At 33.8% G+C, this 16,314-nt stretch overlaps 3 protein-coding genes across 9 annotated transcripts; 1 reads left to right on the forward strand and 2 right to left on the reverse strand.

Annotated features, from left to right (window-relative positions):
- Positions 1-107: 107 nt before the first annotated feature.
- Positions 108-9,177, reverse strand: LOC110993350 (proteoglycan 4). Of its 5 annotated transcripts, none has more exons than XM_022259569.2 (9): positions 9,053-9,173; positions 7,386-8,377; positions 7,059-7,177; positions 6,786-6,949; positions 6,516-6,686; positions 5,403-5,506; positions 4,773-4,952; positions 3,500-3,644; positions 108-2,130 (listed from the first exon to the last, which is right to left on the reverse strand). In XM_022259569.2, exons 2-9 carry the CDS (start codon positions 8,367-8,369, stop codon positions 2,042-2,044), a joined length of 1,956 nt encoding a protein of 651 aa, XP_022115261.2. In that variant the 5' UTR covers positions 8,370-8,377; positions 9,053-9,173; the 3' UTR covers positions 108-2,041. The 5 variants fall into 5 exon arrangements, with proteins under 5 accessions (XP_022115261.2, XP_022115262.2, XP_045490626.1 ...); XM_022259570.2 differs by having other exon boundaries at positions 9,078-9,171; XM_045634670.1 differs by having other exon boundaries at positions 9,124-9,145.
- Positions 9,178-10,176: 999 nt separating this feature from the next.
- LOC110993213 (protein PBDC1) lies at positions 10,177-11,549 on the forward strand. 2 transcript variants are annotated; one of them, XM_022259370.2, is made up of 3 exons: positions 10,177-10,222; positions 10,456-10,554; positions 10,632-11,549. In XM_022259370.2, exons 1-3 carry the CDS (start codon positions 10,220-10,222, stop codon positions 11,019-11,021), a joined length of 492 nt encoding a protein of 163 aa, XP_022115062.1. In that variant the 5' UTR covers positions 10,177-10,219; the 3' UTR covers positions 11,022-11,549. The 2 variants fall into 2 exon arrangements, with proteins under 2 accessions (XP_022115062.1, XP_022115061.1); XM_022259369.2 differs by lacking the exon at positions 10,177-10,222 and adding an exon at positions 10,310-10,370.
- A 486-nt stretch (positions 11,550-12,035) lies between these two features.
- On the reverse strand, positions 12,036-14,037 carry LOC110993211 (bifunctional lysine-specific demethylase and histidyl-hydroxylase NO66). 2 transcript variants are annotated; one of them, XM_022259368.2, is made up of 2 exons: positions 13,904-14,037; positions 12,036-13,825 (listed from the first exon to the last, which is right to left on the reverse strand). In XM_022259368.2, the coding sequence occupies exon 2, from the start codon at positions 13,795-13,797 to the stop codon at positions 12,052-12,054; it is 1,746 nt and encodes a 581-aa protein (XP_022115060.2). In that variant the 5' UTR covers positions 13,798-13,825; positions 13,904-14,037; the 3' UTR covers positions 12,036-12,051. The 2 variants fall into 2 exon arrangements, with proteins under 2 accessions (XP_022115060.2, XP_022115059.2); XM_022259367.2 differs by having other exon boundaries at positions 12,036-13,822; positions 13,904-14,011.
- Positions 14,038-16,314: the final 2,277 nt, after the last annotated feature.

Below are 16,314 nucleotides of genomic sequence, written 5' to 3' on the forward strand. Positions count from 1 at the left end.
ATTTGACATAGAGATTGTGATCAAGTTAATTTGATTCCCTAGTCCAGAGGGAATTATATACCGAACCACACCTCACATGTAGGGATTCACCTAAATAAAACTACTCATTTCTTAAATTATTTATATTTATTTCTGAATGCATATAAATTTGCGGACTTTCTGTTACAATATTAATCTTTGACTGATTTATTTAATTTTGTATAAAACGCTAAATTTTTTCATACATCTATTGTACCAGACGACCAGTCATTCTAAAAACAGAAAAATTCACACGCAATAATTTATATACTACTTTTAATCTTAAAATAATATACCAACTAATTAGGTATCTAGATTTAATTCAAACACACGCGCACTCTGAGCTCGTTGCAACAATAACGTCACCCATACATCGAAACAAAACACAAATGGTATTAGTACATAACAATATTGTGCCGGTTGTGAAAACTATTTACTCACAAACACATAAACATTCTGGTTCCAATAACCTTCTTACGAATAATAGATCGTTGCATTTGGTCTCGCAACGATCTTGTGGTTCTAGCGAGTTAATTCGTTAGTTATTAATAAAGAAACCCATTCTCGAATGCATTAAGTTGAATTTTTTGATTGAGATATGTCATACAGTAAGATATGAAAAGCCATTAGTATGTATTAAGGCGGCGTCCAAACTTGTGGCTAGTTTTAATAATTTTAAATTAGCTTGGTCCAGATTAAATTTATTTAAATTATACCAAATCGGGTGATATCTTAATGTTCGCATTCCTGAATTTTAATATCGATATTTTGTACTAATATACATTTTTGCGTAGATTGAATATTCTAAGTATTAATATCTAAAGATTTTAAAAAGTAATCCTATAATAACTTATCTATTGCTTAACACTTGAGATAAAAATATCTCAAAATATAACGCTTCGCCAAAAAATAGAGTGACCCGATTCACTAAAATTATTTTAGAGCAAATTGTGTCACTCTTTCAATCAGCGTTATTAAAATATGATATCTTTTTGTTTATTTTTATGTACAACATTCATTATTTCGTAAGTTTACATGTCATATATAAAAACTACGTTAAAGGTTAAAAAATAAAACGATATTAAAATTGTGATTTCAGTGACATTCAAGTAGGCATGCGATTTTATGAAACTTGAACATAACACAGCCTGGGAATCTATAATTTGTATAATTGAAATGTGCGTGTCAGAAATGTAGAATTCTATAATAAAATAAAAAATGTCCAATTCCACGAATTTGTTGTATCACGACTATTTGTTCGTTAAGGCGATTATAAAATGGCCGACAAAAAAATCGCCATTTTTATTAAAAAAATATTATGCTATCGAAGTATAAGATAGACTTTTCCAGGTGAATAAGATAATGAGAAATTCCTCCTACGGTTTTGTCATTTCATGTGTTCAATTGAGAACTAGAGTGGTACAGAGCAATGAGGGGTTGTATGACAGTTAAAATGAAAACATTGAAAAGTTTTAATAGGAGTGAAAGCGACATTACGGAAGTGACTGATAGCAAAGGGAGACCAGACAGTGGAATGATTATACTCTGAAACGGCATAGATGCGCCATGACCATGCAAAAGTATGGAATGAGATTGAGAAACGGTTAACACAAAACATATTTAGAAACCAATCCCTTTTCGAAGCTCCGGAATATTATAATTAGGCCTAACTAAAATCGTTATTTTAGTAAACCTTAAACTAATGAAGTAATGGTCTGTAAAAATGGCAGTTACATAGTTCTTAGTAAAGTTTACTTAAAATCATCTTAGTTACCAAACTAATTAACAATAGGCACATTACATTAACTTACAACTTGGCAAAATATGGATCGACTATCCCATTTTAAAATTATGCATTAATGTTGCATAAATCTGCCAACTATGATACGATCAAACAACATGAAACTGATGTCCAATTCCATGTGTTGCCATCTTTCCCACAATATGCCTATTTTGCACAAATGTTGCCAAGCTGTAACTGTCAATTTGACAAAACCGTAAGCTTACATTATATTTGTGTATATTATTTCTTGGAAGGTGGTTTCCGTGGTGTGCGAGTGGTTTTACCCGTCGATGTAGAGGGAGTGGGAACGATTGGTGAGCTTTTTGCCTCTGAAATATTCACAAAATTATATAAGGTGCTCATGCCGATTTATTACCAAGTTTTATCTGAAATTGGTCGATTTTGTACGCCCAAGGCGCTATCTCTTCCTTGACTCTTCATCTTCGAGAATCGTATGAAATTACGAAAATACATAGAAAATTAATTAAAAAAGCGATACAACAAATTTAGTATCGAAATTCGGAGCTCGGCCCATAAAACGGATAATTAATAAAAAAATACAAAATATTGAACATCTACTCAAGGCAAGTTTTATGGGCGGTACAAAATAAATATAATACTCGGTAGTATTCGTAAATATTTATTTTAGTTGAGCCATCACAAAATCGACCCAAGTGGCGGTTGAACACCTTATATCACTATTTTAGCTTAGAACTTACTCTAACAGATGTTCTAAGCTAAAATATCGCGATGCACATACCACTCACACAAATAACATATATTCTGAAGAATAGTATTTAAATTAACAAGAAAATTATAAATTCAGAATATATATTTTTACAAAGCGCACGTTTAGCTTAGAACACCTCTAACTACAGACGAAGCGACAATTCAATATTTAATTTAACCGACCCGTCTACGAAAACCAACAAAATTTCCTAATAGACAGAAGTGTGTCTAAATATTCAAGACTGCAGAATATCGGGCCTAACTATAGGCCTTTGTATTTCAATGAAGGAGTAGCTATTAAATTGATTGAATATTTAGACATCAAGTGTATCGGTCTCACAAGAATGCAAAAATAAAAGTCTACATATGTACTTTATTAAGCTAAACTAAGGCCCAAAAACTACATTGTTTCATTTGGAAAAACATTGCTCTTATTTGTAATAACAAGCATTCATTTGTAGTTACAAATGTCAAATAAAACACACTTAATTAAACCAGTATCAACTTTGCTTTATAATTTAAAAAAAACTAAATATTTTAAAACATACATTCGTCTCTACGTATACGTACGTGTACGTAATTTCATAGTAACGGCCCCTAACGTTCAAGTATAACGTAAGCAGATTTACTGCAATTTACCCCCCCCCCCCCTCCTCGTGTCAGCAAAAGTAAGCAAAGATCTCAAAAATAATAAATGCATTTCGTTTTCGAGCATAGACAATGTGTTGATAATATGTGTAAAAAGCTAAATAATTATTGTTGACGTAATCACCAAATGAGAAAATCAAAGAAATCCCCTCTAGTTACATACTACTTGAACGATAATGATAATTCTATAAGTTAATATAGATAATTCTACAATATTTATAAAGCAAAGTTGCAACGACCTTTAACACATTACAAATCGATAAAACGCATAAACATTTTAACAAGGTACAACCATTAAAACCTATAGAATAAACTGTTTACCTTTAGCCGCCCTTCGGCCCTTGCGCGTCACCGGCGATTCCGTTTTGGCCGGCGAGGTTTTGGCCGGTGTGGCTTTGGTCGATCTAGTGGGCGTCTTTTTGGTCGGAGTTTTTTTATCCGATTTCTCCGACACAGCTGTGGCCGTCTGTTCAAAATATTTTAATGTAAACGCTATAACTAATTGTACGTCAAGAATTCAGTTTTTATAATACGGTTCTATAAAAGTAAATAACACTGGGATTATTTTTTATAAAGTCTGCAGTTTCATTATAATGTATATTAGAAATTATAATGGAAGCACCATGTTCTTAATTGTTTATTTCAATGCGTGTTTATCTTAGTAGCCACCATTTCAATGTCTCAATACAATTATGTTTTTAAGATAAATATTTCTTATTTTGAATACTAACGAGAAAAATAAGCCCAATGTTAATAAAACTTCTCTATTGAACCCTGTTAAGCCTGGCACAAAAGCTGTGATGCGACACTTTTTGTACCCATAGACATCCTTTCGAATGTAATATGTATCTTGATAAATAGGAGCATCACATTACATGCATTAGAAACATGCTTAATATTAAAAATTTTGAAGAAAAGAAAATGTATTTAAATAAACAAAATTTCACACTTTAAGCAAGCAATGGATGATGCATGACTTTAATTGTTAGTCTAAAAGTATATTAAGGACTACGATGTTTTTTCTCTTTTACTAGATTTTTGGCCATTTTTCATAAAATAGACGGATATAGTATGTACAACAAGTATATTAGTGGCTTTGGGTTAGCAAAGATTTCATAAAATAATGAATTGCGAATGTATGTGTGAAAATAAAAATATAAATAATACCTCGACCCAATCAAAATAACTGACGAAAGTTGAATCGCGTTCTAACTATAACATGCGAGTTGCACCAATTGAATTATCATTCTTAGATCTATTCGAGATTCATACAACACTGCGCCAACGTCTGTTCAGAATTATTCATAGAATATATTTTATTTCAGAATACAAAAAAACGACTGTGTAAAATAAATACTTTTTTAATCATTCTCATTAAGTTAATTCCTTCTAAACAGACGAAGCCCATCGTATCGCACATCCAAACCGTACGGGGGCGGCACAGACACACATACACACAGAGGCTCACCACTTTAACACTCCCATTAAACAAATATTATTTTTTGTTAAAAAAAAGTTTTTAACTCCACTGGTATTAAAGTGGCAACCCCACACAATCCACAATGTATGTAAGTGAGATGAGAGCAGTACGTACATGTCTATAAATCCGCCGTACTATGCCTACCTTGCTTGTGACCGCCACACTGGGCGTACTACCTGATGATTTCGCTTTAGCGGGGTTTTTGCCCGATTTTGGGGACTTTCTCTTTTTCGCGGAGCGCGGACTGCGCTTTGGTGTCGTTCGGGCTTTTTTACTAGGAGACGCTTCTTCCTTCTGAAAGAGAAATGAAATTCGTGTGTACTATGTAAACTGTGGAGCAGTGCCGGATTAAGCCAGCGCAGGGCCTGTAGCAAATTCTATCAAGGGCAAATTCTATAATTATATCTCAAGGTATAATAAAACAAAAAACATTACAAAATAAATAATAATATCGGAAAATTTAGAGATAGTAACACTTTCAATACAGACATATTTAAGAGTTTTGAGCGCGGGGCCCCCAAATTTGAGGGCCCATAAAATTTTCTACTCTAGCAATTGTTACTCACACAGGTGTTATGGCGGAATACTTATAAATGGTGGGATAAGCCTTTTGACAGTTATTGTACTCAACAGCTACATGTTGTCAACAGCAACACTGATTTGTCAGTGAGTTTGAAAATGGAATGGACGTATAATCTATAATTATAGTTTTTTTTGTATGGGAAATTAAAAAAAATAACTTACCGAAGTATCAGTGTCCTCTTTCGAATTAGGCGAAGACTTTGAGCTGGAGCGTTTCCTCGATTTCTTGTCGAGTTGTGACTCGTCTGTGTACAGCGAGAGATCCACTGACAAACAGATTTAAATATTTCACTATTTTCCTTTAACAGCCTCCAGGGTTAGTGTTTAGGTTAGTTCAGCTTTTCCAAATGTTTAGTAATAATAATTTTATTTTTATAAATATTTTTTAATGGTGAAGGTTTCTGAGTAGAGTTATCAATGCTATTAGTAAGTTTGTTTAATGTTTATAATTAGGTGATGGTAAAATCAAGTTTAAAATTAATCATAAAAATCTATGATTTTTCAGACAAAAAAGTTAGTTACTAAGGATACAGTTACTATATCCAAATTTCGTTACTAATATTAAACATTGATTAAATGTTTGAAAACTGTAGAAAAAAAATATGCTGTAATTTCAACTACAACCAAGATAAAACAGAATAAGTTAATGATGGTGGATGACTGTTAAAGGTTAGTTTGTTAAATGAAATGAATAGTGAAATTATTAAAATCTATTTATATAAATAATAAAAACAATTATTAAAATACAGTTTTAATGGATGAAAATGTTTAGAAGATGTATAGAATAATTCTTGCCTCCTTTAGTCAAATTAATGTTAGTCTATGATAGCAACTCATTATTAATCCTTTAAAACTGTAAATAATTAAGATATTTATTCTGTAAATAATTAAAAACACAACTTAAAAAAAATAACTTATAGAATACGGGGTGTAATAAAGCTTAACTATGGAACAAATTTTTGTTAGTCTGCTTTTTTGGAATGATAACACTTACGTCAGAATAGTTGGATAACAATTATCTTATTAGAAAAAAATTAAAGTAGTAAATAAGAATTATTAGTTAACAAAACTGTGACGGCGGTTTTTACGCCGCACAGTTTCACATTAACAGTAGTAATAGTAATGTAATGAAATTGGTCTCGGTGATTCTAGAAGTCATTTCTTGTCTTAAAAATTTTTTTTAAGAAGAAGGTTTGTGGTTTTGTGGTTTCAGATAGAGTTAGTTAAAGTTGAGAGTTGTGTAAAGATGGTTTTAATTGGATGGTTGCAACTCACGTCCATCAGGGTGTTCCTCCGTCAAGTGTATGTTGGCCCCACTTTGTTCAGCCTTCAGTGCTCTCTGTAATATAGAAGTGGCGCGAGCTTGTTCGGCCGGTCGCAGTAACCACGCCCCGCCTCCACTTGCAGACCGTGTCAGAGATAGTGTAGTTAGTACACACTCCATATCTGTAAATTATAAAATGTAAGTTGGCCACATAGTATTTCCAAGTTGTTTTGAGAGGTCAAAGATTTTGAGATATATTTGTGTGTTTTTTTTATCCTTACCAGTGACGTCATAAAAGTCTGGCTTGTATGTTTCTCCAGTGGGATCACCTTTATCTTGTGAGAGCCACCTTATTTTAATTTTTCGGGTAGTACGGTATACATTCTGCAGAGCTTGGCATACATAAAAACCTCCTTCAGCATTTCTTACAGCCAGGTATTCATTTCTAGAAAAAAATAGCAACTTATTAATAATAAGTTATTTAATAAAATTATATATTTTTTAATATGTATAGAAAATTTTCTTCTATAATGTAATTTGTATCAAAAACATACTTATAAAACACAATAAGTTTGTCATCATTTTGTTTAGTTGGAGTTGATCTTCCTGCAGCTGAGGCAGACAACTTTGTGGCCATCGCTATTTCTGGTGTGGGTGACTGGTATAATTGAACCTGAAAATGGAGATACAGAAAAATATTACAACTATTCTGGCAAACTATTGTTATTTATAATGATACATATTAATCTTTCTTTTTCCCCTATAAATCAGGAATAAAGTTAGAACTGTATCCATAACATTTACTAATACTATATCTAGTTTTAGAACAAAGCCATATTAATGCAAATTCAAAATTGATGAAATAGAGCCATAATATTTACCTTAGTCCGATTTCTCTTAGCTTTTGTGTCAGGTGTATTTTCTTCAGCAGGTTTTTTGGCTGATGTTGTTTCACTTTTTTCAGATGCTAGTCTTCTTTTTCTCATAGGAGTGACTGTAGCTAACTTCAGCGTTGACTTAGCAGCTACTTTAGTTTCAGATTTTACTGGAGTCTTAGAATCTGAAGTTTCTTCTATTTTGTCTTCTTTTGATGTTGGATCTTCTTCTGATTTGATTGATGAATCTTCATTAACTTTTGGTGCAACAACCTTTTCTTCTAAGTTAGGTACGATTTCTGAACTTTCTCCATTTTCTTCTGATTTTGGCTCAGGTTTAGAATTTTCAATTGGTAATGATTCTTTTGGTCCAAGTGATGGCATGGTGGAAGCTTGACACTGATTTTCATTTGCAGATTCAGGTGTTGGTTTATTGTCACTTTGTGTTGGAGCAACATCCGCTGTTTGAGCAGATTTTAATTCTATTGGTTTAGAAGGAGACTTTTCAGGTGGCTCATTAGCTGTAGCTACTTTAGGTTGCACAAGAGGATCTGATGCACTTCCACTATTTGATGTTTCTGCTTTCTGTGGTATATTCTGAGATGTTACAGGTTTCTCAGGTGGTTTAGGAGTACTGGGTGATGTTTTAGCTATATCTGGCTTATCTTTTGTTTCTGGATTCTGTGGCTTTAATGGAGCTGGTGCACTACTTCCAGTTTTAGGAGAGTCTATAGCACCGTTTGCTTGAGCTGCTGAATCTGGTTCTTTCTTCTCTGGTGTTCTTGTTAAGGCAAGTGGTTGTGGGGGCTGAGGTGTTGCTGGTTTATCTTGCACAAGACTTAATGGAGCAGGAGCACTTGTTGTTGCACTTTTGCTGGGACTTGCTGCCACATTGGTTGGAGTTATTGAATTTTGTGTGGCATGTGAGAGGTTGCCATGATGGCTCATATTTTGTGCCATCTGAGCCATGTTAGCTGAAATTGGCGCCATCGATGGTACTGCGTGGGCGGGCACCGGTGGTGGATTAGGTATGTGGTGAATTAAATTCTGGCCTACAAGATTGTTTGTACCAGGAAGGAGGGAATTTTGCGCGCCCTGGGGTAAGCCCACCGTGTGATTAGCGTTAGCCACATTACCTTTAGCAGGACTAGCTTGACCACCCGGTTGAGGTCCGCCCGGTTGTGGAAGTACTGGTTTTAATGCAGAGTTCATTTCAATAAACAAATACTATTATTTCGCTGTCTATTTCAAAAACATTTAATATCGAGGTTTCACTGTTGTCGATACAGGTTAACACACTGAAATGTCTTTGACCCAAAACAATAATTCATACATATCACAAACTGTTGTCTATGTATAAGCGCGGAACGCGCGTAAGAACGCTACAGCAATTGCCCGCTTTTTTATCACTACTGTGTACACCTACCTAAGAATTATTTATTTTTAAATTGTAGCAATAATAAGTTTACACTAAAAAGTTAGGTACTATAATCTTACGACACCAATATGTAAAGATTGCAGTGAAAATAGCTATAAAAATATGCGTTGCTACATCTGACTAAGAACTTCCGCAACACCGATACCCGCCGTCAGCGTCGATATATTTAAGACGACCGTTGGTCACATAGCACTATCACTTTTTATTATTAAGATTACATTAAATTCATTATTACCACTTTAAAATATTAATTAACATACATAAAATTAACTCAGTACAGTGAAATTTTCAACAAGTATTACGCACAGTAGTTTAGAGATGGCGTCGGCATAACGCGCATGCGCCACCTTCTTCTTAAACGTCCCAATCAAATCACAAAAATGTTGTGATTCAAACGATGTTGATGGAAAATACTTTATCTCGCTCTTTTGCAAAACTTTCTTATGACATAATGTTGAAAGATATGTATTCGCTGTCTCATTCTACCCTTTTGTACCACGTTTAGGAATAACCGGTAAATTAAAGTACATGTAGACAAAATAATATGTCTATTACACCAGTTTAACCTGTGGTATTATTATTAAAGAGTGTTACTTCTAATAACAATCTTCTTTCCAAATAAGATTGTAATTAGAACAAAAGTAACAGACTTTGTTTTTACTTCTTACATAATACGAAAAGTTACATTGTTATCATGTATAACTTTCAAACTCTACTAGGTCACAAACTACTACATCAACCTTTTGTTGGTTCATTCCTTTCTGAATGTAGCTGTGTTAAACTATTGCTAATTCATACACTAAACCAAGTCATTACTATATAGCTTACATAATAGCAATGTTTCTTCTAGATTATCTTTAAAGAGGTTTCTCAACAGAGTTAGGGGCAGAATAGAGTGAAGGGGGTTTTAGAGGAAATTTAAAAAAGACGCCAAACACAGTTTATTGATATTGTATATCGTTCCTAATTTGGAACTAAATTAAAGTACAAACACATCGTAAGAATTGCCTTCCTAATTGTATATTCGTTGAAGCTGTCAAAGAACGATGTGATTTTTATTGTCTCCAAATTCTAAAATTACGTAAAAATTTAATAATAACTATACGAAAGAATTAGTTTTTTCAAGAATACGGACTTCTTCAAGTCATCATAATGGGCAAGGAAAGAAGAAAGAAGTCGTGGCCTCGCAATATCAGAAAATGGATGGGAGTGGCCAACTTAGAACAACAGATGCGGTTGGCGAAGAATAAGAAGAAATATGTCGAGCTGACCGCCAACCTCCAGTAATGGAAACTGGAAAGGCACTACATGAAGAAGGGGTACGTCGTCGGGACTATCTGGCAGACTGGCAACACTGCTTATTGGTATAACAGAATACAGATTAGTAGCCTGCTCTTTGGTTATGGTATAACCTTTTCAAAATTGAAATATTATATATTAAGCTTATAAAAAAATTATCTATTTCTAGATTGTTATTAATTGAGATAACAAATAATATTACTAATTTAACAGGTGTAATAACGATAGTTTTAAATAACTTGTAAATAAGAATGGTAGGATGATGTCGCCAATATAATAAAATTGAATTAGAGAAAAATTGATATTTTTACGAAGTTGTTTCATGTCTTCATATTTTAGGATGTTCTGACGAGACCAGCAGAGGAATTCGGTAACGATGAAACCCTAGAACATTTATGGGCTGCTAGAGCTATGGAACACAGCGATATTTATTTTAATGTAAGTTACTTGATGTTATAGTGCGCATAATAATGATATATCAAAAAGTTTACATAAATATTCATAAACATTGGCAGGTTTTATGTTCAGTAGATACCCGATGGCTAAAATTGACCCCACACGATGATCTTATTTATACACACTTCAGGCAAGATTTTCCAGATTTAGATGTTGCTTACATTAAGGAGAATGAAATAAAAAATAACGTTAATAAAGCCAAGTGGAGAGCATACTGCGAAAAGTTTAAAACTATTGTTGAGGATTACAGTTTTGGTACATTGATGAGAGCAGATACAAATGGTGATTACTCTGAATCAAACACAATTTTAGTTCCACGTGTCCAATTTTATGCTATAGAAATAGCAAGAAATCGTGAAGGCTTGAACAATGAAGTTAAAAAACTATTCAAATGTGCATCCAAAGCTAATATGGAGGAACGTAATCATCAAACTGAAATAATGGCATAGATATTAAAGTCTTCAGACGACATAATTATTACACAGCCATCCCTAAGGCAGAAAGAACTATGGAGATGCAATTCTGATTGATAAAGTTGGAAACTTTTATATTTATTGTAACAGACATGAAATACAAATATATTAATCAAATGTAACAATATGAATATTCAATAAAATATATTAGTCCATAACTTTACTGTAACCTGCAGTATTATTATATCTAACATATAGTAGAAAAAAATATTGTTACTTAACTGCTACCTAAAATATTTCTCTGTAGTTGAGTTCTAAATATTCCATATTAAGTTCATAAAATGTTGTAATTTAAAGTCATATATTTGTGAAACTATGTAAGCTCATGTATATAATGTGAATTTAATATGCATATCTACACCAACAAAAATCTGGAGGGTTTGATTTGTTCTATGTATACTTGCCTTAACCTTATTAATGGATTTTAAAGGCTACAAAAATGAATGAGGTGCTCAATTACTCAAACATTTTTAAGACTTTTTTTAAAATAAATTTTGTATAGCATTCAATGTTTTATTTGTCTGTGCAATGTGTAATGCAAACATATTATATCAAACTCACTTTGAATTTTATTCTGGAATATTCTTAAAAAACATATATAGTAACTATTATTAGGGCTGCAGACCTTACAGTTTACACAATACAAAATATGGTCTATACAGCCATGTTTATTTCCAAGTGAGCTTATGTGTACATGATTGCAAAGAAAGGTATGGTTTTGAGTCAGGGCATAATAGTAGCCAATAAGGGTATTAAGTATGTATTACATATCACCTGTCTATAAAATTATCATGAAACAGAAATCAAACCTTATGCCCAGACCTAGAGAGGATGATAAGCTGTTCTTCAAATAGACCTTGAAATCTAAACTTAACAGAGCTTATTACAACCCATACTGTAACCTAATTTTAAAAGGTACTTAGAACTACCTTGTTGAAATTTCTTGTCATTGGTAATGACAATGTTCGAGTGCAAAAGAATAAAAAAATATTAAATCCTACAATGTTTATTCATCATCAATATTTTCTAAAGGGTATTCTGTCATTATCAGGCCCCTACTCCATAATGCATCTGCAATCTGCAGTTTGTCTGTATCATTTTGTAAATCTAGATTTTCAACTGTAATATACTCTGGGTATGAAGTTATAAGTGTCTCAATGCCAGGTGCCATGTCTTCTTCTATTTCTAAAAATGGTAATTCACTCCCATGATACTCTAGGGAGTTTTCAACATAATAGTACAATCTGATACTGTCTTCTGACACCATTCTTATTATGTTTTTTCTGAGAAGCCTTATTTTTGTATCAAGACTTATTTCAACCCTATTTATAACTTTTCCATCATCCACCATAATATCAGTGTCACCAAACACAGTAACTGCTTTCTCTAAATCTGTGATGACAGGTGGCAAGGCATCTCGTTGATAATGTTTAGCCATTTGATCAACAGCTTCATCTAAAGGCAAATGTGATTTTAACTTATCAAATAAACTAAATATTATATCTTGTATTTCTTTCTTACGTGGTGTGTCACAATCTGAATGGACTAAGCCAAAATTATCATAAATGTCAACTGGTAGTCCATACCTAAGTTCTACATTATCATGAACAGCGAGTTGTAATGCTGCAGGTAACATTTTTTCAAACAAATCTGCCCAAGAATGCTTTTGATACATGCTTATTGTAACATGTAGAGAATGTTGCCCATCTATAGTAACTCCTTGGTGGATATATCCTCTAGGAAAATAGAGCATATCACCAGCTTTTAAAGTCACTTCCAAAATTGGTTCACCAATCTCATCATCTGTGAAGTTCTTCGAGGAAACTCTTGGTAAAAATTCACTATCACCCCGGGGTTTATAAATTCGCCAATGCTTTTTTCCTTCAGTTTGTAAAATAAAAGCTTCAATGTCATCATAATGTGGTGCAAATCCTTGACTATCAGGAGGAGTTAAGTAAGCATTAGCTCCAACAAATGAGTGAAAGTACTCCTGCAGAGTGGCATTTAATAAGTGAAGGTGTGAGATATAAGTTTGAGGATTTAATAATCGAATACTACACCCATTCAAGTAGAAATCCCATACCAAATGAGGATGAGCCCTACCTTCTGGGTTGTGTGTTTCTCTTTTACCATCAATATATGATGTAATATCAATGTTTTTAGTAAATTGAATATTTTCATTTCTTAGCATAGTATCTATAATGGGTGTAGAAATCAATTCTTTGTAATATAAAGGTTTATCTCTGGCAATATGTAAAGGTTTCTTTTCCCATATTTGATTAAGAAAATCTTCAACACTGTATGGTGCAATCATCCATTTCAATATTTTAATGGCTTCTTCTGAGCTATCAGTATGAACTGGCATTAACTCAAAACTTGCATTGCTTAAATTTGAACATTCATCTAACTCAGCTTTGCTTGATTCCAAACCATTGACAACATCTTTGTTTGGTCCAGGTATAAGATCAGGAATATCATCACTATCAGATATATCTAGTGACTGAAGTTTCTGTTTGCTGTTAACTTTTGAATATCTTTTAAGTTTTTTAAATAGTTTTTTCTTCGTTTTATTTTTTGGTTGTTTTTTAAACTCCTTTTTATTAAGTTTTGCACTTATTTTTACCATCATATTTTCGTTTATAGTTGAATTACATTTTGATGATAATGGATGTTTGCTTTTCGATTTAGATTTTTTTTTCTTTTTAGGTTTGTTCAAATTGTACACTGCAAACGCCGAAACTGGTACGTCCATACTGTATTAATAGCTAACCAGGATTCTGCTGCAACAAAAAAAAAATCATACGTTGCTTACTAAACTAAACAGACACAGTAGATTTAATATAAACATTCCTAATAACCTCAAAAGTTGAAGTATAAGTATTTTTTAGGTTAGCTTCTTTAAGTTTTATAATCTTAAATCGGTGCTGTAGATTGTAGTAAAACCCTTAACCTAGTGTTGCCAGATGGTATCGGCGACATACCCCTAGACTAATTTGATTTCCCCCCAGAAATCCCATAGGATGCCCTCACCAAGCGGATGGTGCCATGGTGCGGTTATTTAAAGTGGTGATCATGTTGGGAAATAAAAGACATTATGCAATGTATCTGTAATAGAAAATGGATTGATAGGATAAAGTTTTATTAGGTTTTTGGTTACAGAAGACCACAGGGATCTTATACTTACGATGTGTCCATACTACAATTTAGTTTTAAAATAAGGAACGTGGTATACAATAGCTAAAATCTGTATTTGGCGTGGGTTTTAAATTGTAAGAAAACCCCCAAATATTCTGTGCCCCTAACTCGGTAGAGAAATTCTCGCATCTGGCAACACTGGAGAAAACAGATTACAACGACGATAGACTTCAAACTATTCGGGATATTAGGCCCGGTTCCCACTACACCGCACCGGCAGATCTGCCGGAAACCGGACACCGGACAGAGTGTTCACATTACATCGGATCCCGGAAGAAATTCAGACAGTCACTTGACTTACTTACCTCAGTTAAATTTGTCGGGGCGAGGGGAGAACAAACAGGGAGAGCGGGGGACAGATACCGGCACAAACTCGTTCACATTACTCCGGGCCCGGTCGTTCTACCGGCAATTCGTAGTGACAAAACGCTCGGTAAAAAAGCCGGTCTCGGCAAAAATTCCGGACCCGGGATAATGTAAATAGCTTCATATAAATTGTACAGCCATCCTTCCGGCAGATTTACCGGCGCGGCAGATCTGCCGGTCCGGTGTAGTGGGAACCTGGCCTTAGGGTAATACCGTCAGCCACTGATCATATCGATAATGATGACTATTGAAATCCACGAGAAGTTATTCGTGGAGACTATAACTGGCTGTACAATTTATATGAAGCTATTCACATTATTCCTGGTCCGGCATTGTTGCCGAGCCCGGCATTTTTACCGAGCGTTTTGTCACTACGAATTGCCGGTAGAACGACCGGGCCCGGAGCCCCAGAGTAATGTGAACGAGTTTGTGCCGGTATCTGTCCCCCACTCGTGCTCCCCTCGCCCCGCCCGTGTTCCACTCACGTCATTCGGTAAGAACTTGACTGTCTGAATTTCTTCCGGGATCCGATTCCGATGTAATGTGAACACTCTGTCCGGTTTTCGGCAGATCTGCCGGTCCGGCGTAGTGGGAACCCGGCCTATGAGAACTAGTCAAAGCCAGGCATACAAATATAGCTTATATACAACTGCGCCTCTAATTAAAAGAATAAGCTTTAGAATCCTGGAGAAGGCATACATTCTCACGCCAACAGTGTCATAACACTGTTGGCGTGTCACCGTCTTCTTCGGCTTACTTCTCGAAAGCTGGCGCTATAACTAGGAGCACGATTCGAATATTATTCTATCGGTTACCTACTTAAAGGTTATTTCTGAATTCATTTCTACGTATTTCTAGTTTTTTATTGGTATAGTTTGATTTTGTTAATTTATGTTCAAGAAATAAAATCATTTTAAGTAAGTAGTGTTTCTAAACCTTTAATTTGTGTTATTAATTTCTTGTTGTATGTTTTCATTGATAAATAAAATGTTTAAGGTATTTATTTTGAAACAAATTAATAGGAAAAACCAATAAAGATGCATGTGTGCAATTCAGACATGTTAGAAGTGGAATCTTCAAAAAGTTTTTAATGAAAACTTTGAAATCACGATTGACGATTCTAAAGAAGTTTCACTTAAAAAATATTTTTCATGGGGTTCGCGGTCGCCCTCCTCGACGAGTCTGCACTCAAATGGTTAACATCGTGAAATGCATGCCTAGGATAAATAAAACCATCAAGCTGTGATTTTGGTAAGAGCTAAAAGGAGGCCACACTCTTTATATTTGTAACTTATTCAATTAAGATTCAGAATTCTTTGTCTTTATTGCCGATGAATTCCTATTGTTTGGCCGTGTAAGCGGTTTTAAAATAAATTATCAAAAATTTCTGAAAAAAATTGCTGGAATTCCACATCAGGCGTATTAATTTACACTATTATATTATTACCGCAATTATGCGGGCAGTCTACAGACAAGTTCCATTTAAGTCAGCCTTAGCTTTTTTAGGTGCCCCTTTATATAGTAATTTATTTATTTATAAATGATGGTTATTAAAATTTATGAAAAATACTTCGAAATTGTCAGCTTAAAATCTCCTTATATAAACGAAAAGACGCTCTTTATAATACTAAATTTTACATAACTACGTTGTATGTTGGTAGCATATTATACCAACTAACTATAATCGACTTAAAGTTTAGTCAAATGA

Source organism: Pieris rapae, chromosome 3 (genome assembly GCF_905147795.1).
Source record: "Pieris rapae chromosome 3, ilPieRapa1.1, whole genome shotgun sequence".
Classification (NCBI taxonomy): Eukaryota; Metazoa; Arthropoda; class Insecta; order Lepidoptera; family Pieridae; genus Pieris; species Pieris rapae.

What these genes read in the sequence shown, in the direction of transcription:
- LOC110993211 (XM_022259368.2), bottom strand. Translation starts at nt 13,797, where the DNA reads ATGGACGTACCAGTTTCGGCGTTTGCAGTGTACAATTTGAACAAACCT.
- LOC110993213 (XM_022259370.2), top strand. An exon ending in ACAGCGATATTTATTTTAAT is followed by an intron (nt 10,555 to 10,631) that starts GTAAGTTACTTG and finishes AAACATTGGCAG; the next exon opens with GTTTTATGTTCAGTAGATAC.
- LOC110993350 (XM_022259564.2), bottom strand. Translation starts at nt 8,591, where the DNA reads ATGAACTCTGCATTAAAACCAGTACTTCCACAACCGGGCGGACCTCAA. An exon ending in AGACTTTTATGACGTCACTG is followed by an intron (nt 6,687 to 6,785) that starts GTAAGGATAAAA and finishes TATAATTTACAG; the next exon opens with ATATGGAGTGTGTACTAACT. An exon ending in GGAGGAACACCCTGATGGAC is followed by an intron (nt 5,507 to 6,515) that starts GTGAGTTGCAAC and finishes TCTGTTTGTCAG; the next exon opens with TGGATCTCTCGCTGTACACA.